Raw genomic sequence first — 17712 nt, 5'->3', positions numbered from 1 at the left:
CAGTCACGGTTGCAAACCGCCGCACAGGCTGTCAAAGCCTACTGAGGGGCAACGTTTGGAACAAACGTAGTCTGGACGAGATGGGTACCTCATCCCTGGAGCGGACCTCTGGCGCTCTGCCTGGCCTCTGCCCCCTGAAGAGAGTTAGGCCATCTGCAGTAACATTCAGATCGTTTTCCTAGACTTTGAACTAATTGGGAACTTGTCAGAGTGTGTAATCCGCTTCGTGCTGCCTTCTGCTCCAGCACTCTGCCAGGACCCAGCTCAGTGGCACCAGGCTGTCAGCTGGATAGAATAGATGAGTCTTTCTGGAATACCTCCATTCTGTCAGTTAGCAGTTGATAATTTATGCCCTTTGTAATTATATCTCCCAGCTTCCAAAGGGTAAGCACTTTGAAGCCACTAAATCAATGGTTCTTAACCTTCTTAGGGTTGCACTTCCGAGAATCTCATGGAAGTTATGGTTGCTCTTCCTCCTACCCCTGAAAATTTATGCATATGCAAAATTTTACATTATCAGAAATTTCCCACATTCTTTCCCTAAATCCAGACTGTGGACCCCAAATTCCAGCATTAAATAGTGTTTGCATTTATGGAGGCCTATATGCTTAATATTGTTCATCAATAAGCTAATACCCAACAGCAGGCAGGAGATGAGTACTGGTGTCTGGAGCAACATTTCTTTTTAATGAACCAAATGATTGGTGACCTGCTGTCATGGTGGGATAAGTAGAGAAGGGAGGAAGTCTTGGCAAGTAAAATGGATATTTTTAAATTAAGTTTTTATCTTAAGTCCCATATAGTTATCATACAGTGCTATATTAGTTTCAGGTATACAATGCAGTGATTCCACACTCCACGAATCACTCAGTGCTCACTGGGACAAGTGCCCTCCTTAATCCCCATCACCTTTTTCAACCCACACCCCACCCACCTCCCCTCTGGTTGCCACCAGTTTGTTCTCTATCGTTAAGAATCTGTTTTTAGGTGTGTGTATGTGTGTGTGTCTCTCTCTTTTTTCCTTTGCTCACTTGTTTTGTTTCTTAAATTCCACATATGAGTGAAATCATATGGTATTTGTCTCTGACTTATAAAAAGGATATTTTGTTTTACGTATGCTTAACTAACTTTGGAGACAAAAGTATAAATAGAAACATATTTGATCATGTTGTCAAAAAAAAAACCACATTGAGTAGTGTTATTCTGCCAATGCAACATCACCTATGACATGCATACAAAATGCACACACACGTTATTATTATATAGGATAATGCCCAGATCCTCAGAAGATCGCATGTGAAATGTGTAGGGGTGAAGATTGCATGACATCTTCAGCTTATTTTAGAATGATCCAGAAAAAAAAAATATAGACATATATTGATAAAGCAAACAGAAAATGTTAATAGTTACTGAATCTAAGCAGTGGGAATATGGCTTTTCATTGTATTTTTCTTCAAACTTTTCTTTTGTTTGAAATCTTTTGTTATAAAAACATAGTGAATAAACACATTATTTTGAGAAAAATTTTAATATAAGCACAGTTTTTGACTTTCAGAGTGGATTTTCTTCCATCAGTTGATGAGCATCATTTTCTCTTCGGCCCAGTATATTTTTCATTGTGGTTTAGAATCCTGACCAAAGATGTCCAGTGTTTCTACTATACTTTAGCAAAAAATAAACTTCCAATGATGACATATCATACTTTATACAGCCTTATGTGATTATTATGAGCAGTTAAGAAGCTCTCCAGGCAATAACTCGTGTAGTAGAACCTGCTACAAAATGATGTGTGTAGAACTATTTTGAGAAATTCCTAATGGTTAAAACCAAGGCTTCAGAGCCAGCAGTAGTTACAAAGAAAGCTGCTTCTACAAGATATTCCCCGTGTCATCATTCCCTAATTCTGCAACAGATTTTTAATTCCAGCACTGAAAATAGTGCTGAATATTTGGCCAAGAAGATGGTACTAATCATAGTATCCATACCTCCTGGCTCCATTTGAGTGTAATGCAGTTAGGATTCCCAGAGCATATCTTTTCCATTTCTGTTACTGCAAGGCTACATCTGTTTTCAATAGTACACAATTTCCGCTATGCTATTGACAGATAACAGATAAGATATGCCCTAGGAGAACACAGCCACTATCTGGAACCAGAAATTTTATTTTAAGGCCTGAACCTTCCAACATCGTTAGTCCATTACTATTTCACCAGCAAAAATAGAGCACTGTCTTCCCTAAATGGCAGACCTCAGTTTCATCTCTCTTTTTCTGTTTATACTTTGTTTTTATGTGATTAGAAGGATGCATGATGTTTGAAAATACTTTTAAAATCATGTACTTTTTGTTTAAAGAAAAGTTAATGATTAAAGCTCTTGATTTCCCTAAATAGTTTTATGAAGATTAGATGGCTTCCATTTACTGAATAAATTTCCTTCTATCCTGCCTGGAAGGTGAATTCAGAGGGTGTTTTATGTTTACTTAGAGAATGCAAAGGGAGTAGTGCCTTGGACCCAGGCAAGTAAGTACGTGAAAAATGTTCAACATCATAAACCGTTCGAGAAATGCACATTAAAATCACAATGAGATATCACTGTGCCTATTAGAATGGCTAAAATAAATAATGACAATACCAAATGCTGGCAAGAAAGCAAAAGAGCTGGATCATTCATACATTGCCAGTGGGAATATAAAATGGTATAGCTACTCTGGAAAATAGTTTGGCAGTTTTTTCCTAAAACTAAAAATGGTCTTATGACCCGGAAATTGTATTCTTGGGCATGTATCCCAGAGAAATGAAACTTATTTTTATGCAGACATTTGTACATCAGTGTTCATAGTTTTATTCACAATGGTCCCAAACTGGAAACTATCCAAAAGTCCTTCAATGGGAGGAGGTGGTACGTCCATACCATAGAATACGACTCAACAGTAAAAAAGGAACAAACTCTTGATACATGCAACAGCTTGGATGAACTTCAAGGAAGTCGTACCGAGTGGGAAAAGCCAGTCTCAAAAAGATACATTCTGCATGATCCCACTTACATAAAATCATGAAATAATTTAGATGAATAACAGATCAGTGGTTAGGGATGAGGAGAGGGGGTGGGTAGAGATATAAAGGGGTAGCACAAGGCAAGCTTGTGGTAATGATACACTTAACTATTTCAGTTGCATCAGTGGTTACATGAAGGTACACATGTGATTAAATTGCACAGGGTAACACACACACCATACACAATGACAAGGAAATGCACATATAACTGGTGAAATCTGAATGAACTCTATTGATTGTACCAAAGTCAGCTTCTTGTCTGTGATATTGAACTATAGTTAATATGAGATGTGATCTTGGGGTGGGGGAGACCTGTTAAGGGTGCATAGGACCGCCCTGTACATTTTTTTTTTGCAACTACAATCGGTTGTGTTAATCCGTAATTATCTGTTAATCTGTAATTATTTCAAAGTGAAAAGGTTTTCTTTTTTTAAGTGCTTCCTATTAGTTTCTACCACCTAGGATTGTGAAAAAGGTGAGCATTTAGCACAGTATCTCAAGCGTAGTGAGTGCTCAGCAAAAGTCAGCAGGGGTTTTCTATATGAACTCTGCTGTTGCTACTTAATTGGAAGACTATGTCTGAGAAGAGAGATTTAAACTGGAATATAAGTTCCACAAGAGCAAGGATTTGGGCTGTTTGATTCCCTGTTGTATCCCCATACCTAGAACAGTTCAGCACATATAAATAAGGTGCTCATTAAGTATGTGTTGGAGACTGAATGAGTGATTTTGAAGATACCATGAAGGAAAATATGTGGCATATGGAGCAAGAGGGAATAACTTGGTCATATCCAGGATAGGACACAAATAAAAGAGCTAAAATGGCAATTTGCCAGGACTGCCTTCTGGATAGGAAAGGTAAGTGAGCCCAGAAGATGTTGAGGATAAATTTGAACCTCAATGTGACTCTCACTTCCCTCGATTGCAGTAGTCTTAGGGGGACAATTTAGAATTTAACCATCTTCATGTCAAGCCCATTCGTGGGACTTCTAGTCCTCACCAGGCACTCTGCTTTCCTGGGGTGCCCAGGTATATCATGGTCCTTGCCCAATGGACCTGCTCCTTAATGCCTTGTTCCGTTCAGTGCTTCTGCCAGCTAAAAGATCACTACTACCACACTCTCCTCTGCCATTAGTAGGACAGGTGCACCTGTATTGGACCACCAAAAGGAAGACTGGCTCTCTCAGGTTAAAGGACCCATGCAATAGTGACTGGGCACATGGTCCCAGGGACTAAGCCAAAGAATTGTTTGCTGATGCCACTCTCTATTAGTCAAAATAGTTTCTGCTGACCCTGGTCTTAGCCCCAACACTGGATCCAGGCCCCTCAACTCTTTTCCCTCTCAGAATGAGTTTCCTGCCTATTTGAGCATCCTCCTTCCTTGCAAAGCCCTAGACCCACCTCTTTGCAACTGTCAATCAAGACATCAATGTTCAAAGTTGCGAAAATACCTATGTTCAAGAGGTTGACAATCCCAGCCAAGCAAACAAAGTGGCAAACACCAGCAATCAGGAATAAGTGTGAAATGCCAATTTTAAAATAGGAGTTCAAAGAAGGGAGGTTTTATATTGTTACATTTGCACAAGAATGAGGAAATAGAGGCCTGGTCAGTGTATACATCTCAGATACATGGGAGGAGAATAAATCAAGAAAGAGTGGGGTCATTAGCAGTATCAAATGGTAAGAGAACAGTGACATAGTTCCATGTTGGGCTGAAAAGAAGCTATTTGCCTCCAACTTTGTTATACTTGAGCATATAGGCTCATTAAAAAATATATCTAATTTCACTTATTTATTTTTATTTATGTTATGTTAATCACCATACATTATTACATCATTAGCTTTTGATGTAGTGTTCCATGACTCATCGTTTGCGTATAACACCCAGTGCTCCATTCAATATGTGCCCTCTTTAATACCCATCACCAGGCTTATTTAATTTTCAACATGCATCTAGCACCACTGTGCTAGGTACTATGAAATAATGTAAAATGGGGAAAAATGGTCTCTGCCCTCAGAAGGGTGTTCAGTAATGGGAAAGAGAGAAATGAGACAAGTAATATAAAAGAATGAACTAGGAAGCAAATAGGGAGATACAGCAAGTGTGAATGAAATATGGATGTAGCCAAGCAGTGTCCCAAATGAATGCCATTACTGTCCCATCTCTGTGACATGAATGATCTTAGTTCCCTCCTGGGTTCTCTTGGGAACAAGAGAGCAGGTCAAGAAATAGGACCAATTCTCAATATCAGTACATTTTCGACAGGAAATGTTGTATACTTCATAGTTGTGCCCTTTATTGTTTAACACAAAGTTTAATTACATTTTCATTTGTATTATTAAATATTTAAGTTGGGTTTATGCGATACACATTTGCCTCCTGGGAATTCCAAAACCAAGGTGAGGAAATCTGGCATCTCTCATTTTCTGCGCATGTGGAAATTGTATCACATCCCGTAGGAGCCAGGTGCTGGTATGGTGAAAGTGAAATTTCTAGATCACAAGTTAAAATGTGGTGGAGAATCAATATGTTATATTAATGAGGTTACACTGTATCTAGGAGATCATAAAAGTGAAAAGTTACATATACCAAAATCATAAAGTTACATTCAAATTACAGTCTTTTGTTCTCCTTGGAGTTCAGTTTCTTTTTTTTAGTCTTAAAAATGTGAAAGTTCTTTTACAAAGTTTGTTGCCAATAATATTGCCAAAAATTAATCACACTTCCAATTTTATTACTTTCAAGATGCACTTTAAATATTTAGTGCCCTTTTCTATATGCTGGGTTTATAATTCTATAGACAGAATTGTGTTCTTTATATTCTTCATAGCCTTTGCCAGCTTCTCTTCAAACCAGAGTGGATGTTTAATGTGTGGTTAATAAATTAATCATAAAGTTGTTTATAAAAGTTATGGTTAGGCCACAGTTGATTCACTTAAGTATATCCTTAAATATAACACTTAATGTTAAGTGATCTAACTACTATCCTTTCTGTCTAGTTAATTTTACAATAATAATATATTCTGGGATGTGAGCTCCGCAAGGACAGAGATTTCTTACAGTTTTGGTCACATATGTATCCCTAGAACCTGGAAGAATGCCTGGCATATAGTAAGTGTCCAATAAATATTATCAAATAAGTACTTTTAAATGACTGAATTTTTTAATTCAAAACTTCCTATTCAGAGTCTCTCACTAATGCTTCAGACACTGAGAATGTGATTATCTAATTTTTTTTTTTTTTGAGCTGTTCTTTCCTTGAAACAAAGAAACAGCAGTAGTCCTTCAAGTGACAGAAATAAATTGAAGACTGGGCACAACGTGCTTCCAAGTCAACTAAATATAGACTGATATCGTACATCCACAGTGATAAATGGGACCACAATAGGGCCCCAACTTTTCCCACCTACTGCTGAGCTATAAACTCCTTCATACACGTCAACCTGATACATGGATAATCTAATTTGCAGAGTTAATTTGAACTTATGCCATTGTGAAGGTCATAAAAAGTGCCTCCATGACCTTCAAGAGATAGAACCAATAATGAAAATTCATGATAATTATAGGTGAGTCTAAATAATAATGCTGGGAGAGACAGAGAAAATAACCTCTATTCTTGCTGCATTCCCAGACATCCACTTTTTGTACCAAACACAAATAAAACCTGTCATTTTTCGTTCACATCAGTCATTTAGCAATACCATTTTCTGGCCTCTATTGGAAGTTAGAGCTCATAAATAGCTTTTAATGTACACAAACTTTTTATTGTATTTGGAGTCTAGTGCCTCCAGGCTCCTTCCCACAGGCCACTGCAAGGAAAATTCCCCTTTCTCGTTTCTCTGGTGCTTGGGCTCTGGAGCCCAGCTGTCTGAATTCATATCCCAACTCTGCCACTGACTAGCTACGTGGCCTTGAACAAATTATCCAACTTCCATCAGCTTCAGGGTCCTTATGTATTAAAGGTGGCAGGAGCGGTTATAATACCTATTTTGAGGGTTCAATGAGGTATTTATATATAAAGCACTTGGCACATATTGAACTTTCAGTAAATGTTATCCATTATGACTGGAATCTATTTGATTTGCGGCAAATCGGTCTGTGGTTTATCCAGCACCAGCATTTGTTGGAGTTTTCTTTAAAACTCACATCCTCTTAGACACTTTTCCTTCAAAGAAGCAAGGCAATCCAGACTTAATATGTGAGTGCATTTGGGATTCTTTGCTGGTCAAAGGAAATTTGTGTAACTATAGCCAGAATACCACCAGCAGATTGTGTTTGATTGGCATATCAAAACGGTTCATTAGCAATTGTGAGGATTGCTCAAGGAATACAACAAAGTATATTAACTACATCTGGATTTTGGCGGGGAGATGAGAGATGACAGTGATAGTTGGGTTGTTAATTCCTAAATTAAGTGAATTAACACAGGAGCTTAGCATCCTGCGTACAGAAACAGGCTGAGGAACATCCCACTTCTTTCTCTCCATTTATATAAAGAGGATTACTGTTTTTCTGTGTACCAACTTAAGTATTATTTTCTTAAAAAGAGAGAGAAGAGGGGCGCCTGGGTGGCACAGTCGGTTAAGCGTCCAACTCTTGGGTTTCAGCCTAGGTCATGATCTCCAGGTCGTGGGATCGAGCCCCGTGTGGGGCTCCTCACTCAGTGCAGACTCTGCTTGGATTCTCTCTCTCTCTCCTCCTCATCCCCCCAAATCTCTCTCTCTCTCTCTCTCTCTCTCTCTCAAAAATAAATAAATAAATTGTTTAAAATAGAGAGAGAAGAAATTAGTCTATGTTTACTTAATGATTGACAGCAGCACATAAATAGGATAGATGATAGATGGATGGATGGATGGTTGAATGGACGGATAGATTGATAGACGGATGGATAGATAGATAGATAGATAGATAGATAGATAGATAGATAGATAGATAGTTGGTGATAGGGGTGCCTGGGTGGCTCAGTCGGTTAAGCGTCCAACTCTGGGTTTCAGCTCAGGTCATGATCTCATGGGTCTTGAGATCCAGCCCAAGAGCTCAGCAGGGAATCCGCTTAAAAAGTCTCTCCCTCTGCCCCTCCCCCCTCATGTGCACACACAAGTGTGCTCTCAAATAATCTTTTTTTTAAAAATACATTTAGAAGATAGATGATAGACATTCACATTATGTATGTGATACTTGCTCAGAATTTTTTGATAATGGTATATGATCAGTGAAGTTTGGAGACACTGATAATATGCAGTTGTGTAGATTTCAGCTGGTCAGTTACTGTCCCCTTGGCCTTAGCGGGAATTTCCAAACTGTATCTCCTACCAATTTTAGAGTAGATCATAACAGTTGCCCCATCCCATCTGTTATGAGTAGCTGCCCTCTCATGGGGTAAGCTTTTTTCAAGTTTTAACTGGGACCTTATTTCACCCTATCCAAATCACGACTCAACAGATGTGAGAGGTGCTCATACTGGACACGTTCACATATCATCTCTGCACAGCCTGGCTTCCTGGATTCAGAGAACTTCTAGTTCAGAATGTTACCCAATGAGAAATGGCTCCAGCAGAAATTGAATTCACGGCTAAGCCTGCAGCCTTTCTGATCCAGATATTTCCCTTTTTCTTCTCACAAGTGACATCCTGTTAAGTGAAAGTGTTGAACAGAAACTTGCAGAGTTCCTGGGGTGGGGAAGGTCCTTTTGGCTCAGGCGTGAGTTCTGCCTTCTCTGAATTTTCCAACCTCCAGAGCTTCCTGATCAAAACCAGGCCTACTAAGATATGGGAGATATGCTGATTCGTGGAAGCCAAGTCAAGGAAATATAACCTCCTCTGTCATCTCCTCCTCCCTCAGCTGCCAAATTAGGATATGCCCAGTAAACCATCCTACGGTGTCCTACACAAGTCACCTCGCACCATCCTGAAAAATGGAATTTTCCTCATCCCAGAAGCCACTCTGTTCTACAAGGCAAAATGTTGTTCCTTAACTGTCATTATTTTGGGCAATACCTATTCTTTTGAAATTTTTTTCTACCATCCCAAATATTATATGATCATGGGAATTATTCAAGCAAACCATTTAAACGCTTTGCTTCCAAAATGTGAGCTTCCATTGCTACACTTTTTACTTATTTTCTACCCTTTCTTTCCATTCCATTCCAGTGTGTTTCTTTCTTATTTTTTCCAATGTGTTTATTTTTTTAAAAGGTTTTATTTATTTATTTGACAGAGAGAGAGGTCAGAAGTAGGCAGAGCGGCAGGTAGAGGGAGAGAGAGAAGCAGTCTCCCCACTGAGCAGAGAGCCTGATGCGAGACTCGATCCTAGAACCCTGGGATCATGACCTGAGCCGAAGGCAGACGCTTAACCGACTGAGCCACCCAGGTGCCCCCCAAGGTGTTTCTTTAAACCAGGGTTGCGAAGTGGGTATTCCTGCATCCTGGGCTGCCACCTGCAGTCCTTCATTAATCTTTGAGACTCTCACTTTCTTAATGGGCAGAGATAGTGGGATAATTACCCAGCAACCAATGGTAAAAGTCATTTGAATTTACATCTCTTAGTATTACTTTCTTTAGGAGTTTATTTAATCCCTCCCCCTTCAATGTTTTAGAGAGTCTGCTAAGACCAAAAAGAGAGGGAGACAGTGATGATTTTGCATCTGATTAAGTGGTAAGATTTCTTTCCTTTTAGATTTTCAGGCTTGAGACTTTTGTACCTTCTAGTCTTCCCATAGACTTTGAAGTTTATTCATCTCTTTCCAGGAGAGGTTTTGAAAGTTATTGTTTGTTACAGCTAAGTGTATTGAAAGAAAAAGAAGACGTCATTTCATACAACCTTGTTAATTTCCTAAGCAAAAATCCATCATTCCCTTCCACCCAACCTTTCTAAATTCCAAGACGCCATAATAGTGTCAGTTAAATATTGGATTAACATTTCTAATCACTGGCATATATGTTTTAGGTCACATTTATGACAAAACAGTAATACTTTCAAATTTGTTTTTATAGACTCTGTACAGTGCTTCTGGGTCCTTGGCACAATAAATTCTGATGCATTTCACAGATCTAGTGAGAGATTATAGTGGCAGAAGTTGATGGATGTTCCTTGACTGTTGTGAGTAATTGCTTATCTCTGATGCCATACCACTGTCCAGTTGTCTTTTGGTACATGACATCTTCCAGGGACCCATTCAATTATGTGATTTGCGGGTGGGCATTTACTGGTCAGAGTGAAACAAGGACTGTGTGGTTATGATAAAGCTACACTGTGTCATATTTGCCTAATGTTGATGTGTCTGAGGTGGAAGTGGGGCCTGTATGTGAGACAAAGCTCTGTATAAGTTCAGATCACTTTGTAGTCACGGAAATCATTGCTCAACCGGTGGTTTCTGAGGTCAAAGGAAGAGAAACAATTTAAGGGCTTATGAATGGTTCATAGTCTTAAAAATGCTTTCCAGGGCGCCTGGGTGTCTCAGTTGGTTAAGCGACTGCCTTCGGCTTGGGTCATGATCCTGGAGTCCCGGGATCGAGTCCCACATCGGGCTCCCTGCTCGGCAGGGAGTCTGCTTCTCCCTCTGGCCCTCTTCCCTCTCATGCTCTCTGTCTCTCATTCTCTCTCTCTCAAATAAATAAATAAAAATCTTTTTAAAAAATGCTTTCTGAATGGGCTATGGGTTTTTTAATGGGTGTGGGGCACTTCCAAACCACGTAACAAATAGGTAGCAAAATTCCTGTATAGAATTGAGGTTTCTAGCAGGGAGAACAACAGATACTAATGGCATCCTTCCAGTTGCTCAATTTCTCACTTACTTGCAGTGATGAGGGAGGAGGCTAGTTTAAGCTAAATAAAAGGTTGAATTACAATATTTTCTTTTAAGTAAAAGATGTATTCCTTATAGCCTGGCCTTGTAGATGTCCTTCTTTCATGAATGAAGAGGAGGGTCTGTGTTGATACACCAACCTGGGACCCTTGGGGATGCATTTTATGAATTCTTTTAAATATTCCTCAAGAATTTCCACATATGTTCCCAATTGGCTTAACAAATTTTTCCTGTAGCCGGTACAGCCTTTCAACTGACCACCAGGAATTGGGTTTTCAAATTAGTACAGCCCAAATGTGTGGTATTTTGGGGGGTTTAAAATCGAGGGCATTTAAACACAAAATGCATAAGAAGAATGCCAAGATCAATCCTTAAAATCCCATTAGTCTTCTTTTGAAGAAGCTGTCTTCTGTAGTATACAGTGGATGAAAATGAACTTGCCGCCTGTTCAGTGGCCCTGAAAATAAATTCACAACACTGAGGCCAACGCCAAACCCAGGTAGTTAGCTAAATTATTCAGTGGTTAGAAATACTACAGGCCTATAAGTATCGGCTATACACATCTGGATCTTTTCTTTGTTATCTTCACTAGTTACTTCCAGTGTAATTAATACCCATTTGAAGTTGAATTCCTGACATAATCAGCATCACATCACTAGGACTGTGAAGCGGCTTCACCCCATGCCGTTAAGGTGAGGCTGAGTCCCATGAGCATGAGGAATTATCAGTAGATGTGGGTGAACCTCCAAAAATGAGCAGTTATGACCATACGGCACACTTCTCATTTCTTTTGCAACAGGGCTACATAAAAGGAAAGTGGAGGGGTATCTTAATGACCTCAGTTGCCATTTATGTATATAATGAAACATACATGCTGTAATCTGATATATATTCATGTCTGCAAGTTACACTTAAAAGAAAACTAATGATGTCAACTTCTGCTGACATGAAACAGTGGGAGATTTTGTAAAGGAGTCCAGACCTTGCTCTGCACTCACTTTTTTCTTTGTAGAAATGCACAAGGCCTTTCCCTTCCATTTATTGTGTCTTAGGATCCATCTTGCTTGTGAGAGAAAAAGGAAGTCAATGGGGCAGATCTTTTTTTCTCCCCTGCAGACCAAAAGACAGGTTTGATTTCTTTCCTTCCTCACATATTTTCTTTAAATATATATATATATATTTTTAAATCCAAACTTGTGGCTGGTTACGGTTTTGCTCTTATAAAGACCACCCAGTTCTTTCCTCCTTTTCATCCTGTTCCTTCATGTTCTGCAGTGTCACTGTGGTATCAATCCCAGCTCCTAATTATTTGTCTCCCATTTAGCCACAAGGTGTAAATTTGCTAACTGAAAAGGCGTGCTCTGACAGCTAATCTCGTTGTATGTCCAAAGGCTGAGCTTGCTGCACTGGTTAACTTCCCTGGGGGATTGTTCTGTAAAATGTGGGGCCATTTGTTGAGCTGTCTGATGTAGAAGAAGAGAAAATGAAAGGACCTGCCAGAGAGAAGTGGGGTCATACAGTGCCTTCAGAGCAAAAAAAGGGAAATCAAAGAACAATTTCAGGTCCACTTCAGTCTCCAAGCACATTCCTGGGAACTAGGGAATCAGCGATATTGCCTTATTCATGTTTTTGGGGAAGTCTCTGAGAGAAAGCCCCAAATCAAGGGAATGGCGAATTTAGAATGCCTAAGGGCTGTGCTTAGAGATTACCACCAGTGCAGGGGCGCCTGGGTGGCTCAGTCAGTTAAGCATCTGACTCTTGATTTCTGCTCAGGTCACGATCTCAAGGTCGTGAGATCCAGCCCCTTGTCAGGCTCTGCACTAGGCGTGGAGCCTGCTTGGGATTCTCTCCCTCTCTCTCCCTCTGACCCTCCCCCACCTCTCTCCCTCTCTTAAAAAAAAAAAAAAAAAAAAAAAATTACAGCCAGTGCAGAACAATTCTGTCTGGGCCTGAGATTTACAAGCTCTTCAAGGGCCCATAAAAATGTTTGGAACCAGAAGAAAAAATATATGTTGATATTGACTCTAAAATCTAAAAAAGGTACTCACAAGATTATTATATGTTTAACTGAATGTCTACAAATATTTAGTATCAACTTCATTAAGTATGAGATTTAGTCTTCTTAAAAGTTACAATATATGTGAAAACAAATTATGGATTCAGTTTCTCATGTTCCAAGATCTCAAGCATGCCAGTCATAATTAAATGAATTGCATGTAGCCAATAATTTCAAATAAAAATCATAAAAGGATTATAAGAATCCTTTCCATTTCTGTACACGGAAATGTATATTTTAGGTGGGATATGGGAGCAACTTAACATTCTTTATATATAAAGACGTGTGGTAGGACTAAAAAAGAGAGCCTGGGTTCATGCAGGTTCTAAAACAGCTCTGCACCGTGTACTCATCTCCATATGGGATTGATTATTCCTGAAGACATTGATCACCAAAGACACTAATGGGGAGGACCAGAGGCAAGCCGGGAGCAGGGTTCCAGTTTGTTCTTGCTGTATGAACCCGTAGTGGAGGTGTAGTGACAAAAGCAGTGTGGTCTGAGCATGAGGAAAGTCACAAGGTACCTGCACATCATTGGAAAGATAACGGGATGGTGCCCTGGTTCTGCTGAAGGAGGATGCCTATTAAATTGACAAAGCAAAGCCAGCTGGGTGGGTCATGTTGGTAGAACTCCTGTGTCCCTTTTTCAGTGTTCTCTCCTAACAGATAACCAGGCCCTCAAGTGCCCTGGTGTTTTAGTCAACCTTTCTCTACTTGACAGATATTTCCATTTTTAGAATGGAAAACTTGAAGTGGTAGAGGCAGAAAAGGTGTGTTATCTGAATTCTGCATGTGATGATCTTAGTCTTCAATTCAGGGGTCCAAATTCTTCAGGATTTATTTTATTCACCATATATGGGGTGGTGAATGTGGACTCCCTCCAAAATACTTGGAAGATGATACTTCCTTGTAATCCCAGCCCCCAACAATAACCACCAGTAGTGGTTTGCTGTTGATTCTTGCAGCATTTTTTCTTTACATATACTAAAGCTTTGTTCATTTATTTTCCTCTATAAAATGACATGACAGATAAGATCTTAATTTTTGTCACTTGAACAGTATATCTTAGATATTTTTGCATGTCAGTACATGTGTACTTACCTCGTTTATTTTAATGACCCCATGGGATTCCACTGCATGGATGGGCCATAGTGGATTGAACTGCCCTCCATCGCTGGGCATTTGGGATGGCCATTCACCTTTTTGAGCATTCAGGAGAATGTACCATGGGCCTCGATAAACCATTATATATTGGCTAGTAATCCATACCGTTGGCCCCCTGTGTTGGTTCCTCCCTGCCCAGAAGCAGAAAGAGCCAAATCTTTCCTTATACTGATGCTTGTTATTAAATGTAAAACCGACATGGGACTTGTTGTTTATTTATTTCTTTGTCTTTTGTTTTTTGCCTTTTTCTCTTCTGCAGTCATCTACAGCCAGGGACAAGGATGAGCAGGCTCTACCGGTAGGAAGAAGTGGCTCTGTCTTTACCTGTTCGTGTGCCTGTGGAGAGTGTGGGACAGGGCTGGGGAGGAGGGCTCATGTGCTCAACAAACCATCCTCCCCCTTGGGATACTTAAATGGCTCAATCTACCGGTATATACGTATACTCAGTCCTATAATTAGTGTCAACTGTATTCTGATATTCACTGATACTCAAATTATTTCTGGGACTAGATTTCAAAAAGTTTGCCTTCTCTCTTTCATTTGGCATAAACTTTGATGTGAGTTGAAAGAAGGAAATATTTCCAAACTGCATCCCATGGGCTGTTGAGCTGATATTTGGGGACAGGGTGGGATCTAATGCTTGATATCTATTTTTTATGTATCTGCATGCCCTTAATTTCTGATTGGAAATTTCTTTTGGTTTCATCAAAAGAAATGCTGCATGAGACTTATGTATTTAATATATACCTAATACCCAAAAGAATACCCAAAGAGATATAATTCTTTGCCAATGAAGATCTCCACAACAAAGTTCTTCCAGTTTCCCAGAATGAGCATAGTAACAGTGATTATGACAAATTATTAACAACAAACACATTTTCCAGTTCCTATCCAGTTAACATATCCCATTCTGTAATGTGCAAGATGGCAAGGAAATGACCTTCAGAGTTTTGTGTGTTCAGCCGTCAAACAGTGATTACATTTCAACTCTAGTCAAGTCTCTTAACCTTGCCCCTAAAATATTTTGAAACTTCATCATCTGAATCAAATACTACAACGCATTAAAAATGTTACAGATTTTTAAAACTGAAAAGACTAGTAATAAAGATACATATGACCCCATCCATCCTCCTGTAGTGCTCAAAGCAAAGACTCAGGACATTCACTGAGAGCCCATCAGATATGCCAGATCTCGTACTGGGCTAGCGATACAGACCCAATCTCTTGCTTTGAGGAACTCACGATCGGTGTCACAATATCCTCTGATTCTTCTTCCGTCAGAGTTAGGAGTATGATTTCTGATAGCATATCAATGATAATAAAATCACACTAAGAAATTCAGATTTCTCCATGTATCTCATACTGGCATTTTGCCCATACTTTAAGTTGCCATGGCTTTCACCTTTGTCCCCAAATGGGTGGACCACGATTGTTAATAAGTATTCTACAAAATAAGAGACCTTGGGGCACTGTCCAAGTTAACCAAGTTAACCAGATTTCTTTAGTGTTACACTCAGTGGTCTAATGTGTATCTTAAAATGCTAAAGGTGGGTTGGTCTAGGATGTGGCGCTTGCCAAATATATATGATTGTGAAGTCTCTTGGGGGACTCTTCTTGGGAAGCCCCCTTGTGGGTCTTGACTGTGATGGGATATATTGGAAAGCCCTGTAATGTAGATAGTTGGAAGACTTCATGGAAAATCATATTTTATTTTTACCTGGCCCCAGAAAAATTTTATGTTGAGATTTTGGATCAAAATTTCAATAAGCAATTAATTCCTTCACATTACCTTACCTTGCTCCCTCTTAAATCTGGCTGTCTGTAAAGCTTGGCTGCTTCTAAAGCCTCTTCCCCTGTGAGAACTAGCACAAAATCAACCAAAGTGGGAGGAAGCACTTCCTAGTCAGGATAAAAATCCATCAAATCCTGCGGGTGTAGGGTGTCTTTTTTTAGCAAATTTATTTGCTTTTGAAGATAAAGAGCCATAAAAAGAGTTTGTTGGTAACTTATCTCTAGAAGTTCTTTCTTCCTCTCTTACCTGTGAGTTTCACCTCATTGCCAAAGGGTCACACCAGTAGTTTATGCAAAAGGAGCCCCCCCTCCCCCCAGCATGGAAGTCAAGAGGTTTTTCAGTGGATTCTTAATAGGAGGTTCTTTCCCTTTATATCTCTCTTAATATAGACCACAGGGCTTCATGAATTAGAACTGTGGTCCCCAGGGTAGAGATGAGGTACCCCAGGAGATACGCAAGCTGTTCTTTTGGGGAGCAAGGAGAAAATATTAGTACCTCTACCATTTACTCTCTATATTATTCTTCATAATTTCTCCTTTTGCAAATGTTTTATCATAACTCTGCTCATATTTTGGTACGTGTGGATATAGAGACAGAGATAGATACATATATGCATACTCAAAACTTTTATAGATAAGGTGCACAGTCTGAACATTTTAGAGACCATCCACCAGTTCAGATAACAAACTTGGAGAGAAACAAACTTGAGATCTCTATCCACCATTTTTCTCTATCCACCATTTTTCGTCTCATTTCACTTCTCTGAGACAGTGTCCTTATCTGTCTAAAGGGAATGATGACCATGTCTAGTTCAGAGGGCTCATCGTGAGATTGAGATAAACTAGTGGGGGTGAAGCGTATAGTACATTGACTAGCATTTAGTAAGCTCCAAAAAAAAAAAAAAAAAAATGGTAGCAATGAATTCATTTAGGATGTGAGAAAGCCATTCCTTGGCAGGATTTGAAATGCACTTTAAACATCTTTCTTACAATAGCATGTCATCATGTGACAGAAATCAGTGACCACCAGACTTAAGTGAGAGTGTATCTGCAATACACTTGCCCATGGTTTCCGAGAACTAACAGCGTTTTTGTCTGGTTTCTCTGCTCAGACTAAGCCACGTCTCCAGCGAGGTGGAAGTTCTGCTTCTCTCCACAACAGTCTCATGAGGAATAGCATCTTCCAGCTCATGATTCACACCCTTGACCCACTCGCTGAAGGTAAATATCAGGCATTAGTTGGGGAGCTTGTGCAGGGGGAGGGGGCGTAGAGGATGTTTACAACGCTTCCATCACACAAGGCTGCCACTGTCCTCGTGGGAAGCATCTGCCAGAGGAAGCCCTGGGCCCTTGGTGTGCTTTATCTGCAGCAGTTCAGTTCACAGTTGGAGAGTGTTGTGCCAGGAGTAGGACCTGAGGTCTGTGTACTGATTCTGTCTTTTGATGCTTCCAGCATAAAGAGTTGGTGATGAGGCAGAGAAGGCAAAAAGGTTTCTCTCCCTCCCAACTGGAGTGACAGCTCTCTTTCATCATCTCTCCTCAGTTCCAAAATGAGGCGGTAGATGGAGATTAATTGTGCATTTTTAAAAAAGAGAGAAGAGAACCCCATGACTTAGGGCTGTGAATAATTTGGGGAATGATGTTCACTGTAGAACATTGATATTGTCCTGATTCTTTGGCAGTTGGAGGGTGGTGGCTGGGCTAAGCGTCCAAGGAGACTTCTCGCAGGTAACTGCTTAGGATCAGTCTCAACAGGCCTGGTTTACCTCCTAGGGTAATCCTGTGAACCATCACAAAGAATCCGGTATTATGTTCTTTAAGTTTTACTGATTCACAGATTCAT

The 17712-nt window shown here is 39.8% G+C and overlaps 1 protein-coding gene across 3 annotated transcripts in view; it reads left to right on the top strand.

The window, feature by feature from the left end:
- Positions 1-17712, top strand: part of SLC24A2 (solute carrier family 24 member 2) — a 233403-nt gene that overhangs the window by 130018 nt on the left and 85673 nt on the right. For all 3 annotated transcript variants that reach the window (XM_028107330.1, XM_028107329.1, XM_088018877.1), the window contains exons 2-3: positions 14338-14376; positions 16982-17090. In XM_028107330.1, coding sequence (XP_027963131.1) covers positions 14338-14376; positions 16982-17090 — 148 coding nt within the window. The remainder of the gene's footprint in view (positions 1-14337; positions 14377-16981; positions 17091-17712) is intronic.

Source organism: Eumetopias jubatus, unplaced genomic scaffold (genome assembly GCF_037043125.1).
Source record: "Eumetopias jubatus isolate StellerSeaLion01/CBP00866 unplaced genomic scaffold, mEumJub1_p1.0 scaffold_15, whole genome shotgun sequence".
In the NCBI taxonomy this organism is placed as follows: Eukaryota; Metazoa; Chordata; class Mammalia; order Carnivora; family Otariidae; genus Eumetopias; species Eumetopias jubatus.
The sequence above is the reverse complement of the archived record's forward strand: the minus strand, read 5'-3'. Positions and strand labels throughout refer to the sequence as shown.